This window comes from Pimephales promelas, chromosome 10 (assembly GCF_988280905.1).
Source record: "Pimephales promelas chromosome 10, fPimPro1.hap1.1, whole genome shotgun sequence".
NCBI lineage: Eukaryota > Metazoa > Chordata > Actinopteri > Cypriniformes > Leuciscidae > Pimephales > Pimephales promelas.
Window position 1 is genome coordinate 22,279,741 of NC_142778.1, and position 18,959 is coordinate 22,298,699.

The 18,959-nt window shown below is 37.1% G+C and overlaps 1 protein-coding gene across 6 annotated transcripts in view; it reads right to left on the reverse strand.

The window, feature by feature from the left end:
- Positions 1 to 18,959, reverse strand: part of shank3a (SH3 and multiple ankyrin repeat domains 3a) — a 325,227-nt gene that overhangs the window by 157,495 nt on the left and 148,773 nt on the right. For 2 of the 6 annotated variants that reach the window (XM_089135494.1, XM_089135491.1), the window contains exon 1: positions 15,779 to 15,883. The exons of 1 other annotated variant lie outside the window; for it this stretch is intronic. In XM_089135494.1, coding sequence (XP_088991620.1) covers positions 15,779 to 15,868 — 90 coding nt within the window. In that variant the 5' untranslated portion in view covers positions 15,869 to 15,883. Of the gene's footprint in view, positions 1 to 15,778; positions 15,896 to 18,959 lie in introns of those variants that run through there. 3 more of the 6 variants (XR_016169917.1, XR_016169918.1, XM_089135493.1) reach the window with 3 other exon arrangements.

Sequence of the window (18,959 nt, forward strand, 5' to 3'; positions counted from 1 at the left end):
AAAAATCATGCATAGTGTGCCTTTAAAGGGCTTTGATTTCCTCTATTAAAGGTGAAGTGTGTGATTTTTAGCGACATCTAGTGGTTCGGTTGCGAGTTTGCACTAAGGGCTCAGCCCACTGCTCACCCCTCCCTTTCGAAAAAGCTACGGTGGCTAAAACGGGACAAACATATCGTCGTCTGAGACAGCAGAGAATAGCCAGAGTAAGCCAAGAGTGGCGTTTACATTGACCCTTATAATCAGATTGACGGCTCAATCGGACTAAAAAAACGTCATGTAAACACCTTAATCGATCCGATTGAGCTCGATCCGACTGGAATTTCGATCGGATTGAAAGGGGTGGTTTACTCCTTTTGTAATCCAATCGAGAGAACATGTAAACACTTTAACGGATTGAAAACCGAAACTAAAAAGACTGCTTATATGCAATGACGTTGAAATAGGGTAATGACGTATGACACACAGAACGAGCTGTTCTTCCTGTTGAATAAAGTGTCATATAGACCATTTCGCGAGATGTAAACAACACTGGTCCAGAAGCACTTCCTGTTTCAGTTTGTAAATGGTTTCTTAATTTCAAATGTAAAGAAAATATCTTAAAGATGTTTGTTTAACTTTTTGATTAAGTTGTATCTGTTCTGTTGGTTGTAGTTTATCCCAATGTTTATATAGTGTTAAAAAACTGGACCAGTGTTGTTTACATCTCGCGAAATGGTCTATAAAAGGGTGTTCCGTTATTAAAAAATTCTCATTTCACTCAGTGTCCATGAAGTGAAGCAGGACAACGTCCCACCACTTTTGGGTGCAGGGTTTTACTGCGTGATAAATATAAGCAGCACGGCAAACGGTTCATGCTCATCGTCTCCAAATCATGACCAGAGATGGATAAATAATAAGTCTGTTGTCTAAAACAAACAATAAACCAATAGAGGAGAATAGTTATGCGCGACCAGTGGCATATTCGTGCAGTGTGCGCATGTCAAAAAATCTATTCTGTTTTGAATCTTGTGGCATATAAATGCGCACATCAACCAGATTGTTTTATTTATCATTCATGTAAACACCGTATTCAGATTCATCAATCGGATTGATTTCATTCCGATTGAACCATGTAAACGCAGCTACTGTCACTGTTTCTGTACCACAGTTCATTATAAACCACATCATGGATAAAGTTTACAAAGCCATAGTCAGGTGAGGATCAAGGGTCTTAATATATAATATAATTATAGTAATCAGCTGATTGTCTCACAAACGTAACCAGCACATTTCTACCCACATAGCAAACACATAATACACTCTAAAAAATGCTGGGTTGTTTTAACCCAATTTTGGGTCAAATATGGACAAACCCGAAATGTTGGGTTAAAAATGTAATGTAAAAATTTAACCCAATGGCTGGGTTAGTCCATATTTGACCCAAAGTTGGGTTAAAACAGCCCAGCATTTTTTAGAGTGTACAGCGAGGGAGAAGAACCACATGAAACTATGCACCTATGTATTTTTTCTAACAGGGTAGTAAAAGTTTAGCTGTCTAAATATGAGCTGTTACTGTGGCTGAGCTGGTTAAAGCATAAAGCCTTGTTTAAACTCGATGCGTCTGCATGAGCCCAAAGGTGCGCGCGGCAAAAATGACATGATTGTGACAGCACGCGCTGTACGTCTTAGTTCTTGCAAGGAACTATGTGGCTTACTATTCAAGCTGAAACCTCAGTGCCTGTTGTCACCAAGTCTTTCTGCAGGTCTTTTGCAGTCACCTGAGTGTTTTTCTAACCCTGCCTTCTCAGAAATCTGTTTGCAGCCGTCGATTGCTTTTTTTTCTTTTTTTTTCGGAACGTCATTTTGCAACTTTGCTATCTCCTTGTATCCTGTTCCTTGTTTGGTATCTTCTCTTAACGTTTTTGACCATTCTTTTGACTTATCCATATTTCTATCATGCAGTCAAACGTGCCACTCAACAAACCAAGCCAGTTCAAATATTTCATGTGTTTTAGCTCAAGCACACTTGGTACAACTAATGAAGCCCTTGATTAGTTGCATCAGGTGTACTTGAGACACCTGTTTTGCAGATATGTGCTTTTGTGAGGGATTCTTTTGATTAATTTTGAGTCTGGGAAGTCATTAAAAATTACATTTTCAGTTGAATTTGAGGAAGCCACTTGAAATTTGTTGTGTAGAGCTATTTCAATTACTTATGCTTGATTTGTTCCATGCAAACAGCTGAAAGTCTGTATATTTTCCCAATACAGTAAAAAACTGTTTTTTTTTTCCGGGTTGAATAATTTTGATTACAACTGTATATACACACACTTAAATTAAATATCAATCATTGATTAATAACCTGAAAGCTCAGTGTAAAATCCGCTTTTCTGTAGGGAAAACGAATCCGACCTGGACTGATGCACTCAGTTTCACAATCAGAAAAAACAAAACAAAAAAACAAAGCAAATAATAGCAAACAACATTTACTAACCAGTGAACATGATAAAGGTTATTTACAAATCAATGTGCACAAAAAAAGAAAAAAAAAAGAAAAGAAAATTCAGTGCAAAAATGGCACAGGGTTTTGTACTGACATAACCATCCCAAACGAATGTACTACAGTATATTCTTGTCGCTAGTCCGTGAACAGTACATTATTGCAAAACACTTTGAATGCAAGTTATGGTGGAGCACACAGATGTAGTTCCCTTCCCCCAGAGCCCGGCTGTGTTGTACTTTGCGTACCATTGAATCTGGGTTAGGGCAGTGTCAGTGTCTGCAGGGCAATTTTTGCCACACCACTTAACTAAGTGACCCACACAGAGCTGGGCTGCAACCATTCTGGCCATAGAAGTCATATTCACTGTTCCCTCTCTATAAACTCTGTTATCGTAGAAAAAGATGCCGCTTTAAGGCAGAGGTTTATTGTATATTATTTAAGACCCTAGCCCACTGTTTTGGGGTTTAAATGTGTGTCCGTATGAAATATGCAGGAACATGATAGAGCCATGCACGAGAGACAGAAGAAGTGAAGGAAAAGGGTAAATGGAAAGCATGAGGAGAGAGAGTAATGAAGAGACAGTGAGAAGGATGGAAAAGCACAGGAAAAGCAAAGAGCAAGGACAAAATTTGTTTAAACATGTGAAATATAGAACCTTTTGTAACAATGTAAAAGTCTTTATTGCCACGTTTGATCAATTAATTCATCCTTATTGAATAAAAGTATTAATTTCTTCTTCTTTTTTATCTTACTGAGACCAGATTTTAATTGATAGTAAGCCTATGATGAAATGACATAGTGTGCATGACAATCAGATTTGTTATCTAACTGTTTACTGTTAAAACATGCATATTAGAAAAAAATATTAATACAGCACACTGAGTTTCCTGAAAAATTCTTACATGATTGATGCAAGTAAAGTCACACATGTCTAAAAGATCATTTAGAGATGCAGTGTGAATGAGTGTACAATTAACCCCATTGGTGTTGTGTGTGTTCCTTTGGGCTGTTAAATAGCCAGATTCATAAATAACAAACTACATTTTATATTAACTCCTCGTGGGAAAAAAATGTGATGCATTGGTTGTATTACAGTAGGCCGATTCCATGGCTCTGTCTGTATGTGTGTGTTGTGTGTGTAATGCACTACACACATGTGCACAGACATTCCTGATTCATGACCATAATTTAGCTCCTCTTAATTTTCAAAAGATGAGTCGTGTTGCCAGGGTTACCTACCGGCAACACATCACTCACCTTAACAGCTAATGTTCTGCTGCTGTTATGAGCTTTACACTCATTGAGTCTCTCACAGGTTTACTTTGCTCTCTGAAATTGTGAACTTTTTTTTCATTCCCTATAACATAACATAAAAACTTATATATACAGTATATATATACAGTATATATATATATATATATATATATATATATGAAGAGTTCAGATGCAAAAGCCTCTAAATGCCATTTGAAATTTTCTTCTTTAATGATGATTTTTATCAAACTTGTATATTTAAGTTCAGTAATTTCACTTAAATGATAATTACCTATTAATTGTTATTTAAGTGAAATTACTGAACTTAAATATACAAGTTTGATAAAAATCATCATTAAAGATGAAAATTTCAAATGGCATTTAGAGGCTTTTGCATCTGAACTCTTCATATACAGTATGTATATATATATATATATATATATATACATATTTTTTTTTCTATATGAAAGAAATCCAGAAAAAAAAAATCTTTAATGGTTTCCACAAAAAAATATTAAGCAGCACAACTATTTTCAACATTGATAATAATAATAAATGTTTCTTGAGCAGCAAATCAGCATATTAAAATTATTTCTGAAGGATCATGTTACACTGAAGACCAGAGTAATGATGCTGAAAAGTCAGCTTTACCATCACAGGATTAAATTACATTTGACCATATATTAACAGAAAATCAGCTTTTTTTTTTAAATTATAATAATATTTACTGTTTTCACTGGATTTTTGATCAAATAAATTGGTGAGGATTAGAGATTTCTTTCAAAAACATCTTAAAAATCTCAAAATTTTGAACAGCACACACACACACACACACACACACACACACACACATAACTTAATATAAGATATTCACTTCCTCTATATGTTTAATGCGTGAAATGAGATGTGTGAAAATCTTGTCTGTGCAGAAAACTTGTATTCGTAAATAAGACCAATTTTTACCACACTCAATCTTGCATTATTGTTGCAAAAATACAGTACTGATGGTCAAAGATGCCATTTTCACAAAATACGTTCTGTTAACAAAAAAAACAAAAAAACAAAAACAATTCTATGTGCATACACAGAGAGTAGGAGTAAAGCAGCCCCACTCAAATCCTGCATACTACACATGACCTGTATGTGTGCTGCTGTCACTGAAGCCATTGTCATGAGCTGTGTTCTCTTTGTCTGACTCTGTTAGTCATGTGACACGTGAAGCCGCATACTGCTGTACTGACACACACAAACACACTGAGCAGAGTTATTCTACACAGCCTCAGACTCAGAGATAAACATTTTAGTTAGTGGAGGAAAGAGTTCATACAAAAAAAAAAAAAAAAAAAAACTGAAGCATTTAATTTCTTCATTTAGCAGACACTTTTATCCAAAGCCATTTACAAATGAAGAATATAAGCAATTCATCACAGAGCAAACAGTATTCATAGTATACAATGCCAGAGTAGAATCTTGACTCATTAGAGGATAATCTCTCTCAAATTATATAAGAACAATAGTGTAATTATATTATAAATTATAACAACAAATAATTAAAAAAAATAGAAATTCTGAGATCACTCACTCATACTCTTGTCGTTTCAAACCTATATGACTTTCCTTCTCATGTGGAACACAACAGGAGATGTTTGTTTAATGATGTCCTTGATTTAAAAAAAAAAAAAATGAAATAATATAAATGTCACCAGCCAATCCCCAGATGAAAAAGCCTCGAATATATTTTGCCCTTGTAGTTTTTTGAAACGTGGCACTTTGTGTTCAGTTACAGTACAAAATATATTAAGGGCACATTGTCACAGATCTTTTTTTTTTTTTTTTTCAAAAAGGCGAGGCACAGTTTAGTTGAATAATATATATATATATATTTTAAAAAATTCAAGGACTATGGATTTTTAAAAGTTGAATTTCTTTTAACTTGAGCACCACGTTTTTATACGTGCTGAAAAAAAAAAAAAAAAAAAAAAACACGAGAGGTGGGCATAATGGACAATGTCCGTCTGTTGCGTTTACATACAAAAACAATGGAAAAGTAGCTCAGTGGGATCAGTTCAGTGTGAACACCCCCCCCCCCCCCCCATAAGAGCATATTATGAGAGTATTTGTCCTTCACACAGATAAAAAATATGAGGATTTTTGGGTGACCCATCCATTCAAGAACTCCAGATCAGTAGCTTGAGCCGAAACAACAGGTACTGCGAGACTGCACGACTTCTGAAGCAGACACACTTAAACACACGTAGCTAAAACTCACACAATAAACTTAAACAGCTACTACTGCAGATTACATGCCATTGAAACCTATGACACTATCAGCTATGTTTTCGTGTGCCTCTTGGTGAGGGACAGGTGCGAATGCAGGTTCAACAAGAAAAAACGAAGAAAGAATTATTTGAATTGGCATTCTGACCTCAATGGCTGGATAGCGGGTGGTTTTGGCTTTTTCTACTCTCAGCATAATGTTGGATATCCACAGCGCTCTGCCACAGTACACAACATACTGCTGCTGAAACCCTGCTGACCAACTAGCTGACCACTGAGAGACACACACGCTCTGGATGACCACGCCAGCCCCTCTCTCTCACACACACACACACACCTGTTACTCAATGTGCAACTAACAAAAATGGTGTAGGATTTAGTAAGAAACACTCAGAAATTGCTAGTAAATTTCACATATTATGACCGAATTGGGTCCCACTTTATATTAAAAAATACTCCAATAATCTTGTTTTATTTACAACTGAGCTGGATGATGACATGGTTTTCTGCAGAGCTGTTTTATGTGTTTGATTCGACCTTGTTTCTAAATTTATGAATTTTGCAACATCGACACAGTGTTTTGAACTGAACTGAATCAACACAGAACTGACTCAAGCTGAAAAATGACACTATTGTCTTCAGCAAAACTGCTTATAGCTGAATTGTACTTATTTCATAACTCAACTTTATTCAATTCAACACTAAACTGACTTGATCTAAATAATATCTCTCTTGTCTTTTTAGAGCTGCTTTACAGCAGAATTGAATTCTGTTGGCATCTATTCTGTCATTTTCCTGTTTATCACTGAAAAAAATCTGTAAAGAGCTATATAAATGGTGACTTGATCATGTGATTTTAAAAAAAAAAGCCACATGGGAGGTCAAAACCCAAACAATGACTTGGCAATCTAGTTACCTATGGCTCAAAACACTGGCTCTAAAGGTGAAGTGAAACAGTCATGTGATAACTGGGAATCCACAGGTTTATGGTGTTACAACAATGAAACAAGGACTGTGCAAACAGGGTCTGCTTAAACTCTCAGTTGTGGCATTGATGTGATATATCATGAATATGAAGCTATTCACTGCAGTCATAAAGCTGAGTGCAGTCAGTCCACATACTGCTGACTTGAGCATTCAGTATACATAAACACATGAATATTGTTTGTGTGTGTGTATAATGGAATGTGAGGAATGCCTTCATCATCAGATCACGGACAGACCAACAGAAAGAGAAAAGCTTGAGTCAGCATTGCCATCCATGTGCCTCCGACAGCCCCGACCAGTGGAGCATGGCACAGCCCAAAATACACCACACACTCCTACAATAGTACAAATAAGTACACGTAGGGGTGGCAGTGGCTCAGTGGTTCATGTAGATTGTCTACAAACCGAAAAGTTGGTGGTTCAATACCCAGTTCCACCTGACCAAGTGTTGAGGTGTCCATGAGCAAGACACCTAACCCCAGCTTGCATGGCTGACACCGCCGTCAGTGTATGAATAAGTGAGTGAATGTGAGGCAAAATTTAAAGCGCTTTGGTGGCCATTTGGTCTGTAAAAGCGCTATTTAAATGCAGTCCATTTACCATTTTACCATAAAACTCCTTACACTTCTCATAACAATCATCTTACCCAATATATACCCAACACAGTCCATAACATTCCTTACACCTCCCATAATATAGACTGCACTTCACACTACAGTATGAAGTGAACACTATCCTTATGTTTCCCATTATATACTTCACCATGCCCAATACATACTCTACTGTTCAAACTGGAGGTCAGTAAGTGTTTTGTGAGTCAGCAAGGATGCATTAAATTGCATAAATTATGTTCTTCTGAACTTATAGTCATTGATTAAAGAAACATTAAAGGTGCAGTCCGCAGTTTTTTCCTCTTTGTCGCCATCTCTGTTCAGATTGCAGCTATTCGCAAAATTATTAACTCTATGTGGGTTGTAGTTCGACACTACACAGCACGGATGAACACAATGTTTGAGGAGAGTGTGCAGCTGTCAGTCACCGCGCCGGTGTCGATACTGGCTTTCAGATTATTCTTTTTGGAAGTATGACCAACATAAGAATTTTCACCGGAAAATGTCATCTGAACTAGTAAGACACATCCATCTTTGTTCTGGTTCTGACATTGCAGTAAATCACACTGATTAAATCTAACAATTGCTTATATCTTTGTTCTCAAATTGTTAATATTAACAACATCAGCATTGCATGACTACATGTAATGTCCTTCCCATATGTATCCTTGTTTTCGGTTGCAGTCTCACCTTTTTTCTGTAGCCTCTCCGAAGTCCGAACAAAGTCTTTTTCATTTTACAGCGGGTGAATCTGTTGTCACTGGTGATTGTCATTTGAACCTTTCTGGATCTGCCATCAAATTGATAAGAGTCATTATATCAAGTGTTGTGAGAAAAGGCTATAAATCTCCACCTCCAACATCCTCTCACGCAATATAGCCGACTAGCCGAGACTACTTCTTTATGTGTAGAGATGTGGCGTAATGACGCAAAGACATGCTTGAATGTCCTGCGGAAATCCAGTACCTTTGGAATTAAAAGCATTATTACAAGCTTACTGCTTTGAATCAAACTAAGGCAAGCAGATAGTTTTGAACAATGGTTATGTATTTTCTCAAATATGTATTTTGGACAATTTTAACACAAAAAAGCTATGGACTGCAGCTTTAAACAGAAATATTTTTGAACAGAAAGCTATTTTAATATGGAATAATATTTCATGACATTACTGTTTTATTGTATGTTTTGATCAAATAAATGTAGCTTTGGTGAGCACGATTGACCTAACATGCATTAAAAAACATTTAAAAATCTAACTGACTCCAGTCCAAACCTTCGAACAGTAGTGTACCCAACATAGACCATACAATTATTTCATAATATTCCCAAAATGTGCCTAGTGTTTATCTAACATAACCCAGTTCCTTATATTTGCTATTGTTAATAAATTATACTTTCCCAATTTTATAGGCTATCTATCATTACTCGTAATGAAACACAAAGGAACCCCGCATTCATTATGCATACATATGGACATGTTATCAAGATAATATATCTAATAAATGACGTCCCACAGTATTCATACTCATAAATCTATAATGACTCATGTCACATAATCTATCCAACAGAACTAAACCATTTGCTTTCCATAATTTACATCGATACATATATTTAGTATATATCCGCCACAATCCACAATATTCTTCACATTTCCTATAATAAACTCGTTTTATTCATGATACAGATAATGTGATGTTAAATGTACCATCATTGTGTTACATATATAAACGGGGGTTGACATCATCATCCATTAACATCAGTACTCATAATACAACCTGAATATATTATTCACCACATTACAGCGTGTGCTAAATGAATGTGAACACTCTTAAAACAGCCCATAATATCCCAAATCCAGAATATATCCAACAATGGAGAAACAGCACATTATAGCATTGTCTATAATAACATACTGTAACACACTACTATTAGTAAAATATTCAGCATTAGCATAACATTCCCATCAATACTCATAAAGCACCCATCACTGCCGGCACATTCCATAACCTAACACATCTGGTAGTGTCTTCCCATGATGCATTTAGCACTGCTCATAATGTTTGTCATTTGAACCAATGGCACGCATAATGAAACCGACCGGCGGCTCACTAGTGTTAATGTGACATGCAAATAGCATATGTGATGTCCGTTATACTGACCGAAAGATTGGCAGGCCGGTGGCGAGTTGTCAGTTCCCCATCCCACAGTGAGTTAGTGTTGAGTTATTGCTCCGTTTTCCAGCAGAGCGTCTCACTTCACGCCTGACAGACGACACTTTGAGAGATCCATTTGTCTTAATGGAACTTCAGGATCGAGTCCTCTTGGTAACAAAAAATGGTGACAAACTTACAATCTCTTTCTATCATCTGTCTCTCTGTCCACAGGTGAGAAGAAGAGTAGTTCAAACTCTCAAAGGTGCAGTTTATGGATGAACTACTGGCCCATTAACCTCTGACTGGTGCAATGAGAAAGAAAGATGGTGCTCTTATGTACTGGATTTGGTCAATTCAATAAGCGACTACATGGCTGATGTTTAAAGGGATAGTTTACCTGAAAAATCTGTCATCATTTACTCACCCCCAACCTCTATTTCCACCGTGTTCCATCAGCCCATTCTCACTCCCAAGGCGTCTCACTCCCTGACGCCTTGGGAAGCATTTGGACATGCTTCAATATCTGACGCTTTAGGCGCCCTTTAGCGTCAGTTAGATGACGCCCTGGGATCGCGTGTACCCTACCCCCACCCCACACCTAAACCTAACCGCGTCCTCTAACTGACGCTTTCCTTTAGCGTCAGTTAGATGACGCCGTAGGATCGCATCATGTAAGTGACGCTAAAGGGCGCCTAAAACGTCAAATATTGAAGCATGGTCAAAGGTGACGCCTTGGGGTGAGAATGCGTTGGTTCCATTCAACAGTGTCTGAAGCTTTCAAACTTCAAAAAAAAGACCATAAAAATACCATAAAACTAGACCGTTTGAACACTGTATTCAAAGTCTTTTGACAGCCTATGATAACATTTTGTGAAACACAGGCCAAAACAACATGGTGAACAAGCAACCCAGATAGCAAACTGACATTGAATCGACGTGGAAATATGACATCGAAACAATGTTGATCTGACATTGTTTTGCTCATCGAATTAACGTTGAACCAACGTCAGACGCGTCATTCTTTCAAAACTAACGGAAAATTAACTTGAAATCAACGCGTTGTTTCAACGTTATGAAAGCAAACCAATTTTCGATTTCATTTAGCTTTGAAGAATGCCGCGTCTGACGTTGGTTCAACGTTAATTCGATGAGCAAATCAACGTTGTTTCAATCTCATGAGAGACGTCGTTTCCACGTTGATTCAATATCAGTTTGCTGTCTGGGAAGTTGCTAATGCATAAATAACTGCAGTATCCCCAGTTACTTTCAACACAGCCATTTACAGTAGTGAGTCTTACACATCAATTCTTGCAATCCAAAAGTGAGAGAAAGACATGATATGATGTATTTGTAGCTAAAGATATACACACAGCCATTAGTGGAGGGCTGTATGTTATGGTCGTTTGATTTTAGGTAGCTGTATGCACTCTTTAAGAATGCATCAATGACTATCATATTATACACCCTATCATATTAACATTAGATAATGATTCCAGCTATGTGAATATTACATTTTCATGGTGCATCAAAAGTGATTCACAGTAAAGTAAACAGAAAGATAAATCGGAATACATGTCATGCCCATTGGGACATATTAATTTGTTTCACAAAATGTCCGACATATGAGCTGTCTGAGGACGCTGGACTATTACCTACACAATCATCATTCTGAAGACTTTGGTGATCTCAGAAAAAGCAATTATGAAAATTAATCTCAGCATGAGATTGTAATGGACACAATGTGGATGGATGGATGGTGCCTCCTGTCTTAAACAATTGCCAAACAGCAGCAATAGAACCTGCTATTATGTGCACCGAATCTTTAGCGCTGCAATTATTTATCTGTAATTTGTCATTTAATACATTAAGTATTTTCCCTTAAACACAGTCAGATGTATCCTGGATGTCTCTTAATTTGTTTTGTGGTTGTATGAAGATGAATGGCTGCTTAGTAGACTAACTGTTGTGTATATCAGAGTGCAAGAGTGTACAAGTGATTCTAAACTACTCCTGACATAATAAAGCCATGTGTGTGTGAGTTATGAGCAGCTGATGTGTAAGTACTCTGTGGCTGCACACTGAATCTCGCTCTGGTTTAATTAGGTCGTGTAATGGTCAGCCTCAGGGCAGGGCCGGTAAAAAAGTCCCGGGACAGTTCCGTATAGATGGGACGCTATTCACAGCTTTCTGGTCTCTCTACAATCTCACATGCACAGTACTAAAAAATGCATTCAAAAATAATCATCAGAATATTCACCATGAACTTCTAGCATTAATATGTACCCTCTCTTGAAGACCCGCCATTCATTTAAAAAATAAAAAATAAAAAACCCTCTCTTATAAATAAATAAGTATCCATTTAGCAGATGATTCCATTAAAGCTGGCATATAACAGGGTTAGTTCTCTTGGAGTAACCTGAGTTTAGTTTTCTTGGGCTCAATTCTGGCCCTAATCAGCAACCTTTTAGTAAAACTAAAAAAAAGTTCAGTCAATGATCAAAACAAATCAGACCAACTATGGTACACCACAGAGGGATGCATAGAACATCATTGGATGAGGTCACAGCTGGCAGATATGGAGCTAGTTCATGCTCTGTTAGATTTAACTCGTACTCTCATGTGGAGTAGATATACTGTGCTTGACCCATTAAGACATATACATATAGACCCATATTACTCTACAGCGTGAAAAAATAAAATAAAATAAAAAAATAAAAACAGCGTGGTGTATTAAAAAAGGAGATCTGTCGTTTTTCTCAGCAATGGGATTAAAATGAGCACAAATTGAGACTTTTGCAAAAATCAACTGCTTCTCAAATAACACCCTAACTCTTGCTTGTTAATTGTCAATTTTAGTTCTGTATATTGTTATAAACTGCCATTGCGATTTTAAAAAATACATAAATACTTAAATTTAGCAAGGATGCATTAAATTGATCAACAACAAAGACAGTAACAACCTTTATAAGGCTACAAAACATTTCTATTTCAATATTCATTCAAGGAATCCTGGGAAAAAGAAACTGCTATAGTCATAAATTCAATAATCTATTCTAGCATAAGGATCATGTGACACTGAAGACAGGAGTAATGAGGCTGAAAATTTAACTTTGCCATCACTAGAATAAAATACATTTGAAGAGTTCAGATGCAAAAACCTCTAAGTGCCATTTGAAATTTTCTTCTAAAATGATCATTTTTATCAAGCTTGTATATTTAAGTTCAGTTATTTCACTTAAATGGCAATGAAGATTACCTATTAATTGTCATTTAAGTGAAATTACTGAACTTAAATATACAAGCTTGATAAAAATGTTCATTCTAGAAGAAAATTTCAAATGGCATTTAGAGGCTTTTGCGTCTGAACTCTTCATTTTAAATCATTTAAATAGAAAACTTATTTATTAACTTACTGCATTATTGACCAAATAAATGCTGCATTTGTGAGCATGAGAGGCTTTTTTCAGAACCATAAAAAATATATTTTGTATACATTTGAATAGTATACAGATACAGTATATATAAAATGCTTTCTAAATGTGTTTTTAGAGAACAAATCAATTACAGTACATCTGCTTTTTAACCAAGTCAACACTGTGATCCAATCACCCAAATATGAGTAGTAAACCTATTAGTCCTGTACGGAATCTGTTGTATAAAAAGAGTGAGAAGGTGGCCACATCCACCTCATGTGCTCTCACAATTCCCTAAAATACAGAGTCTCCCAAAATATTGGAGTATTGTTTTCCCAAACTTGTCATCCCTGTGATTGACTACACCTCCACATTCTGTCTGATCATGCCGTCGAGCAATCGGCTGCCACTCAGTGCCCTCGTTAAATCTCCCATCAGTCACTTCACAGGATCAAGAGATTACGCATCACAGCCGATGTCATCTCCGTCAAGACCACGGATCAGAATGATGTCAAATAATCCATGCACAGGTACCACACATATCGGCCAAGGCTTTCAAAAGAGGAGCGAGAATGGGGAAAAACACAGAAAATGCTTGATGTGTTAAACATCAATGCTTGAATTGTTCTTGTTCACACCTTAAACACTCACACTCTTTTATCAGCATGTGCTCGGCGTAGAGCAGAATGTCAAAACAGCAGTGGAAATACATGGATGGTCTTTGTCTCCCATCAGCCCAAGGCTCAACATTAAGGAGGCAGCCTTTGTGAGTTTAAGGCATGTGGACATAAATTGTCCTATATTGTGTTCATTGATAATATACAACAATGTTTTTTTTTATAGCATGCAGACATTTGGATTTGTGATATATCTGAAACAAATGTATTTGTACTAGGGATGCACTGATAACAATAAATCATTTACAGTAAATTCTGGCCGTAAGGTGTACTGTATCTTTCAATATACCTTTCGATGTTCATGCATGTTTCTGTGCTGACTATTACAGTGGAAGAAAAGACATGGCACTTGAACTGAGGCGCTACAGTGATCTGTCACATCAAATGCAATTTTTTTGTTTGAATAATGACAACGCATTCTCAACCCAAGGTGTCACCTTTGACCATGCTTCAATATTTGACGCTTTAGGCACCCTTTAGCGTCAGTTAGATCCTACGGCGTCATCTAACTGACGCTAAAGGAAAAGCGTCAGTTAGGTGACGCGGTTAGGTTTAGGTCTGGGGTGGGGGTAGGGTTACAAGTGATCATAGGGCGTCATCTAACTGACGCTAAAGGGCGCCTAAAGCGTCAAATATTGAAGCATGTTCAAAATGCTTCCCAAGGCGTCAGTTAGGTGACGCCTTGGGGGTGAGAATGGGCTGATAATGAATAAGGAATGATAAAGTGGACAGAATTTGAAAGCTGAGACTTTGTTTCTTATCAGAACAGAAGTAACAAACATAAAGCGCTTTGAGATTATTGGATGGTAGGCGCGCCACATGATGTTTGATGTAAGAAAAAAAAAATGCTGATTTGACAACCCTGACTTGAACTATGGGTGATAGGGTCACGGCATGCTTTAATGCCACTATTTTTTTAAAACTGTTAATATGTTATTGACACGTTAACCTGAATTCGACACGAGATTTTTTTTCACACACAGTTTTTGCAGCATGACACGACCCCTTTTGGCTTGCAGGATATAATTGGCCTGATCTTTGGCTGTTTTTTTTTAACTACTTTTATCAGCTGATATCAATTATTTGCCAATACATTGGTGCATCCATACTAATTATTTAATATTAAAATATACTTCTTCAACTAAATAATCATTTAAAAAAATAAAATACTAAAAACTAAAAAAAATCTTAAAAGCTTTTGGCATCACTACATTATAAATTGTATTTTCTGTCTTTTCTTTTTTCTCTTCATCATGTGTATTGTTCAGCACTTTGGTCAGCCTTGTTTGCTGTTTTTAAATGTGCTATTTAAATAAACACAAACTTGAAACTTGAACTTGATAAATGTACAAAATGATATTTGCAAAGATTACATTTACATACATACAAATCGACTAACAGCAAAAATTTATATCAGCCAAAAAGTAATATGGTACCAATATATCATGCATCCCTAATTTAAACCAATAGTTTAGATCTGCTGAACAAATCTGGTGAGAAATGGCAAATTGGTACCAATGTTGGAGCAGCAAATATATTTTAATGGAAGTAGTATATTATAGCTGAATTGGATTTGTTAAAATTATCTCATAGACTAGCACAGATTAAGATGTCAAAGGTTTAAAATTATGAACCTGCAGTTATATTTCCCACTGTAGCACAGCTTTTTGTGATGAAATCTTACCGTTAAATAAAAAAATGACAGCATAAAACAAAAATCCTTACTGTTGAGCCTGTGGCCAGTTCTGTTTGTCTGTCCCAGTAACAAACTGTCTTACATTCAAAGGGAAGTTTCTCTGCTATAAAGATACACATACACAGTCTGATGGAATGCACTGCAACAAACACACACACACACACTCTTGCACAAGACAGACAAGGAGAGACAGACACATAGAGAAGTGTCAGAGAGAGAACGGGATACCTTACTGTTGATTTTGGACTTCTTGACGTATTTTCGCAGCTTCCTGTTCCTCCGCTCTCTGCCGTCTCTCCGTCCAAGCGCTCCCCCCATCTCCTCTCATCACACACTCATCCACCACATGCCCTCTCACCTATCGCCCTGTCTTCCCCTCCTCGTCCCTCTCTCTCTCCCTCTCTCTCACACACACTCACGTCTTGCCGGAGTCCTGCCCGCTCACACTCCCTCTCACATGCGCGCACACACGCTAGCGTCCGGTTTGAGATGAAGGGGTGATTTTGCTGGATGCAGAGACAGGGAGGGAGAGAGGGAGGAGAAAAGAAGGAAGAGGGGAATATGTGGCGGTAGTTTTGAGGAAGGGAGGGGGAGATGATTTGGGGTTGAGCCAGTAAGGAAAAAGCTCACACTTACTCATTCACACTCATTCGTTCACGCTGACAGTGTGTCTTCCCATAGACAGCAGTGATGAAACGGCTCCCCATTCTGACAACACACACATAGGCTACACACACTATGCAGCCGACTGCAGCATGCTCATTGACCAGAACAGATACGACTGCGACTACATTAAGCTCCGCCTCCTGCTTGCTGTGATTGGTTGGAGCCAAACCAGAGTGGTATGCTTTTCTCTCTCTCTCTCTCTCTCTCTCTCTCTCTCTCTCTCTCTCTCTCTCTCTCTCTCTCTCTCTCTTTGATGTCTGAGGAGTGACTTGTGGTTGGTTGATTAAATGATTGTGTATTAGACTGCTTGAAACAGTTCTGATGGACCGATATATCGGCCAGAATGTCTATATGCTACAGAAAGCTCTGATGGTGCACTAATGGATATGAATGTGCAAGATGTATTTTAAAGTTGGCATGAAACATAAGTTGCAATAGTCTATTCTTGCCTATTGTGACATTTATGCGAGTCAGGAGGAGGAGAGGAGAGGAGTAATGTCATGGCATGAGAGAGAGGAAGTTTAATGATGTGCACAGATACATATTTTAAAATAAATACTGCAATATTCCATAAAAAAGGGAATTGTCAGTTTTGATTTGATGGGTGCAGAAATAGACATTTGGTTTGAAATTAGATTTTCAAAAGAACATCTAAACCAGCCTGTCGGAAATTCCCATGACCCAATATCATGATGAAATGACCAAACTGCACTTTCACAAACACATTCTAGGTGCTCCAATTGGATGATATTTGGCCATTTCGAGATTATTGATCTATTACCAAAATGGGTTTCCTTCCCATCAAGTAATTTATATGCTCTACCAACAGAATTATTAATGGATAATATATAATTTCAGACAAACACAGACATAATATTAATTATATTTATAACCATATTCATTAATATGAACATGGACTGCATTTATATAGCGCTTTCACAGACCCAATGGCCACCAAAGCACTTTACATTTGCCTCACATTCACCTGTTCACTCACTCATTCATCCACCGACGGCGGTGTCAGTATTAATGTTAATTTAAATCATTTTGATCCATCATGGCCCTCTGGTTGAGAACCACTGCTACAGACAATATATATTATAACTAGGCCTACAAAGAAAGAAATAATGAAAGAAAGAAAGAAAGAAAGAAAGAAAGAAAGAAAGAAAGAAAGAAAGAAAGAAAGAAAGAAAGAAAGAAAGAAAGAAAGAAAGAAAGAAAGAAAGAAAGAAAGAAAGAAAGAAAGAAAGAATGAAAAGATCACTAATAGATATTTGCCATTCAAATAACAAAGCATGCCAGACACACTAGTCCAGACCACTGCAGTGGTAACGAATTTGTACTAATATAATGAACTCATACAGGGTCAGGCATTTGCTGCAGTTTTCTTACTCTTACTCTCATGCAGTACATACACAGACTGCATAAAAGGTGTGTTTATGGAAGAGGAAAGCACAAAAAGCCTAAACACAGATCGAAAGACACACACACACAAACACAAACGTGCTTAGGGTGGCAGTTTTGTTCTTTCTCAGTAGTTAAAGGGTTAGTTCATCCAAAAATGAAAATTCTGTCAGTATTTACTCACCCTCATGTTGTTTCAACCCCGTAAGACCTTCGTTCATCTTCGGAACACAAATTAAGATATTTAGGATATTAAAATCGCTCCTGCATACAGTCCATAGGCTTCTTGAGGGACTGGCTCTTGCTGTCCTCGAAAAGTAATTGAAGACATCGTTAAAATAGTCCAAGTGACTACAGAGGCTCAATCTTAAGTTTTTCAAACGACGAGAACACTTTTGTGCGCAAAAAAACAACAAAAATAACGACTTTATTTCAACTATTCACCTCCTTCTCCATAAGCCTATAGTCCGTTAACGTAGTGTGATTGCGTAGAGCTACGTCACACGTAGGCTCACTATTGGTCGACGCTGGTCATGTGTGTGTGATGCGTGTGACGTACAATAACAGAAGCTTACGCTATTAAACTAGTTAGCTGACTCGCGCAGAGGGAGAAATAAATGAATAGTTGAAATAAAGTCGTTATTTTTGTTGTTTTTTTGCGCACAAAAGTGTTCTCGTCGTTTGATAAACTTAAGATTGAGCCCCTGTAGTCACTTGGACTATTTTAACGATGTCTTTTATGACTTTTCGGGGACGGCAAGAGCCAGTCCCTCAAGAAGCCTATGGACTGTATGCAGGAGCGATTTTAATATCTTAAATATCTTAATTCGTTTTCCGAAGATGAACGAAGGTCTTACGGGGTTGGAACAACATGAGGGTGAGTAAATACTGACAGAATTTTCATTTTTGGGTGAACTAACCCTTTAATTGGTCTGTAATTTCAATCAAACATTGTATAACTATGCTTCAAGTCTGCTATTATATTTATGAACAGTGTTGTGCAAGTTACTTCCAAACTGTAATACATTATTACTTGTTACTATTATTTAAAAGTAATTCATTACCTTACAATATTACTGTCTCAGAATTGTAATGTGTTACATTACTTATGTATTACTTTTGAGTTACTTTCACCAAAATAACTAAGTAGAACTTAACTTTGGGGCTGTAACGATATGCAATATGAAACCGAAATCGCGATTCGCCACACGACTCAGATCCACGAACCTACAGAATCGCGACACACCTCTTCCAACTCCAGCGTTGTTCTCCTTACCGTCCAGATCCAATGCTGCCTTATCTTTAAATTAGTCTATTATTTGAAGTTAACATTATAAAA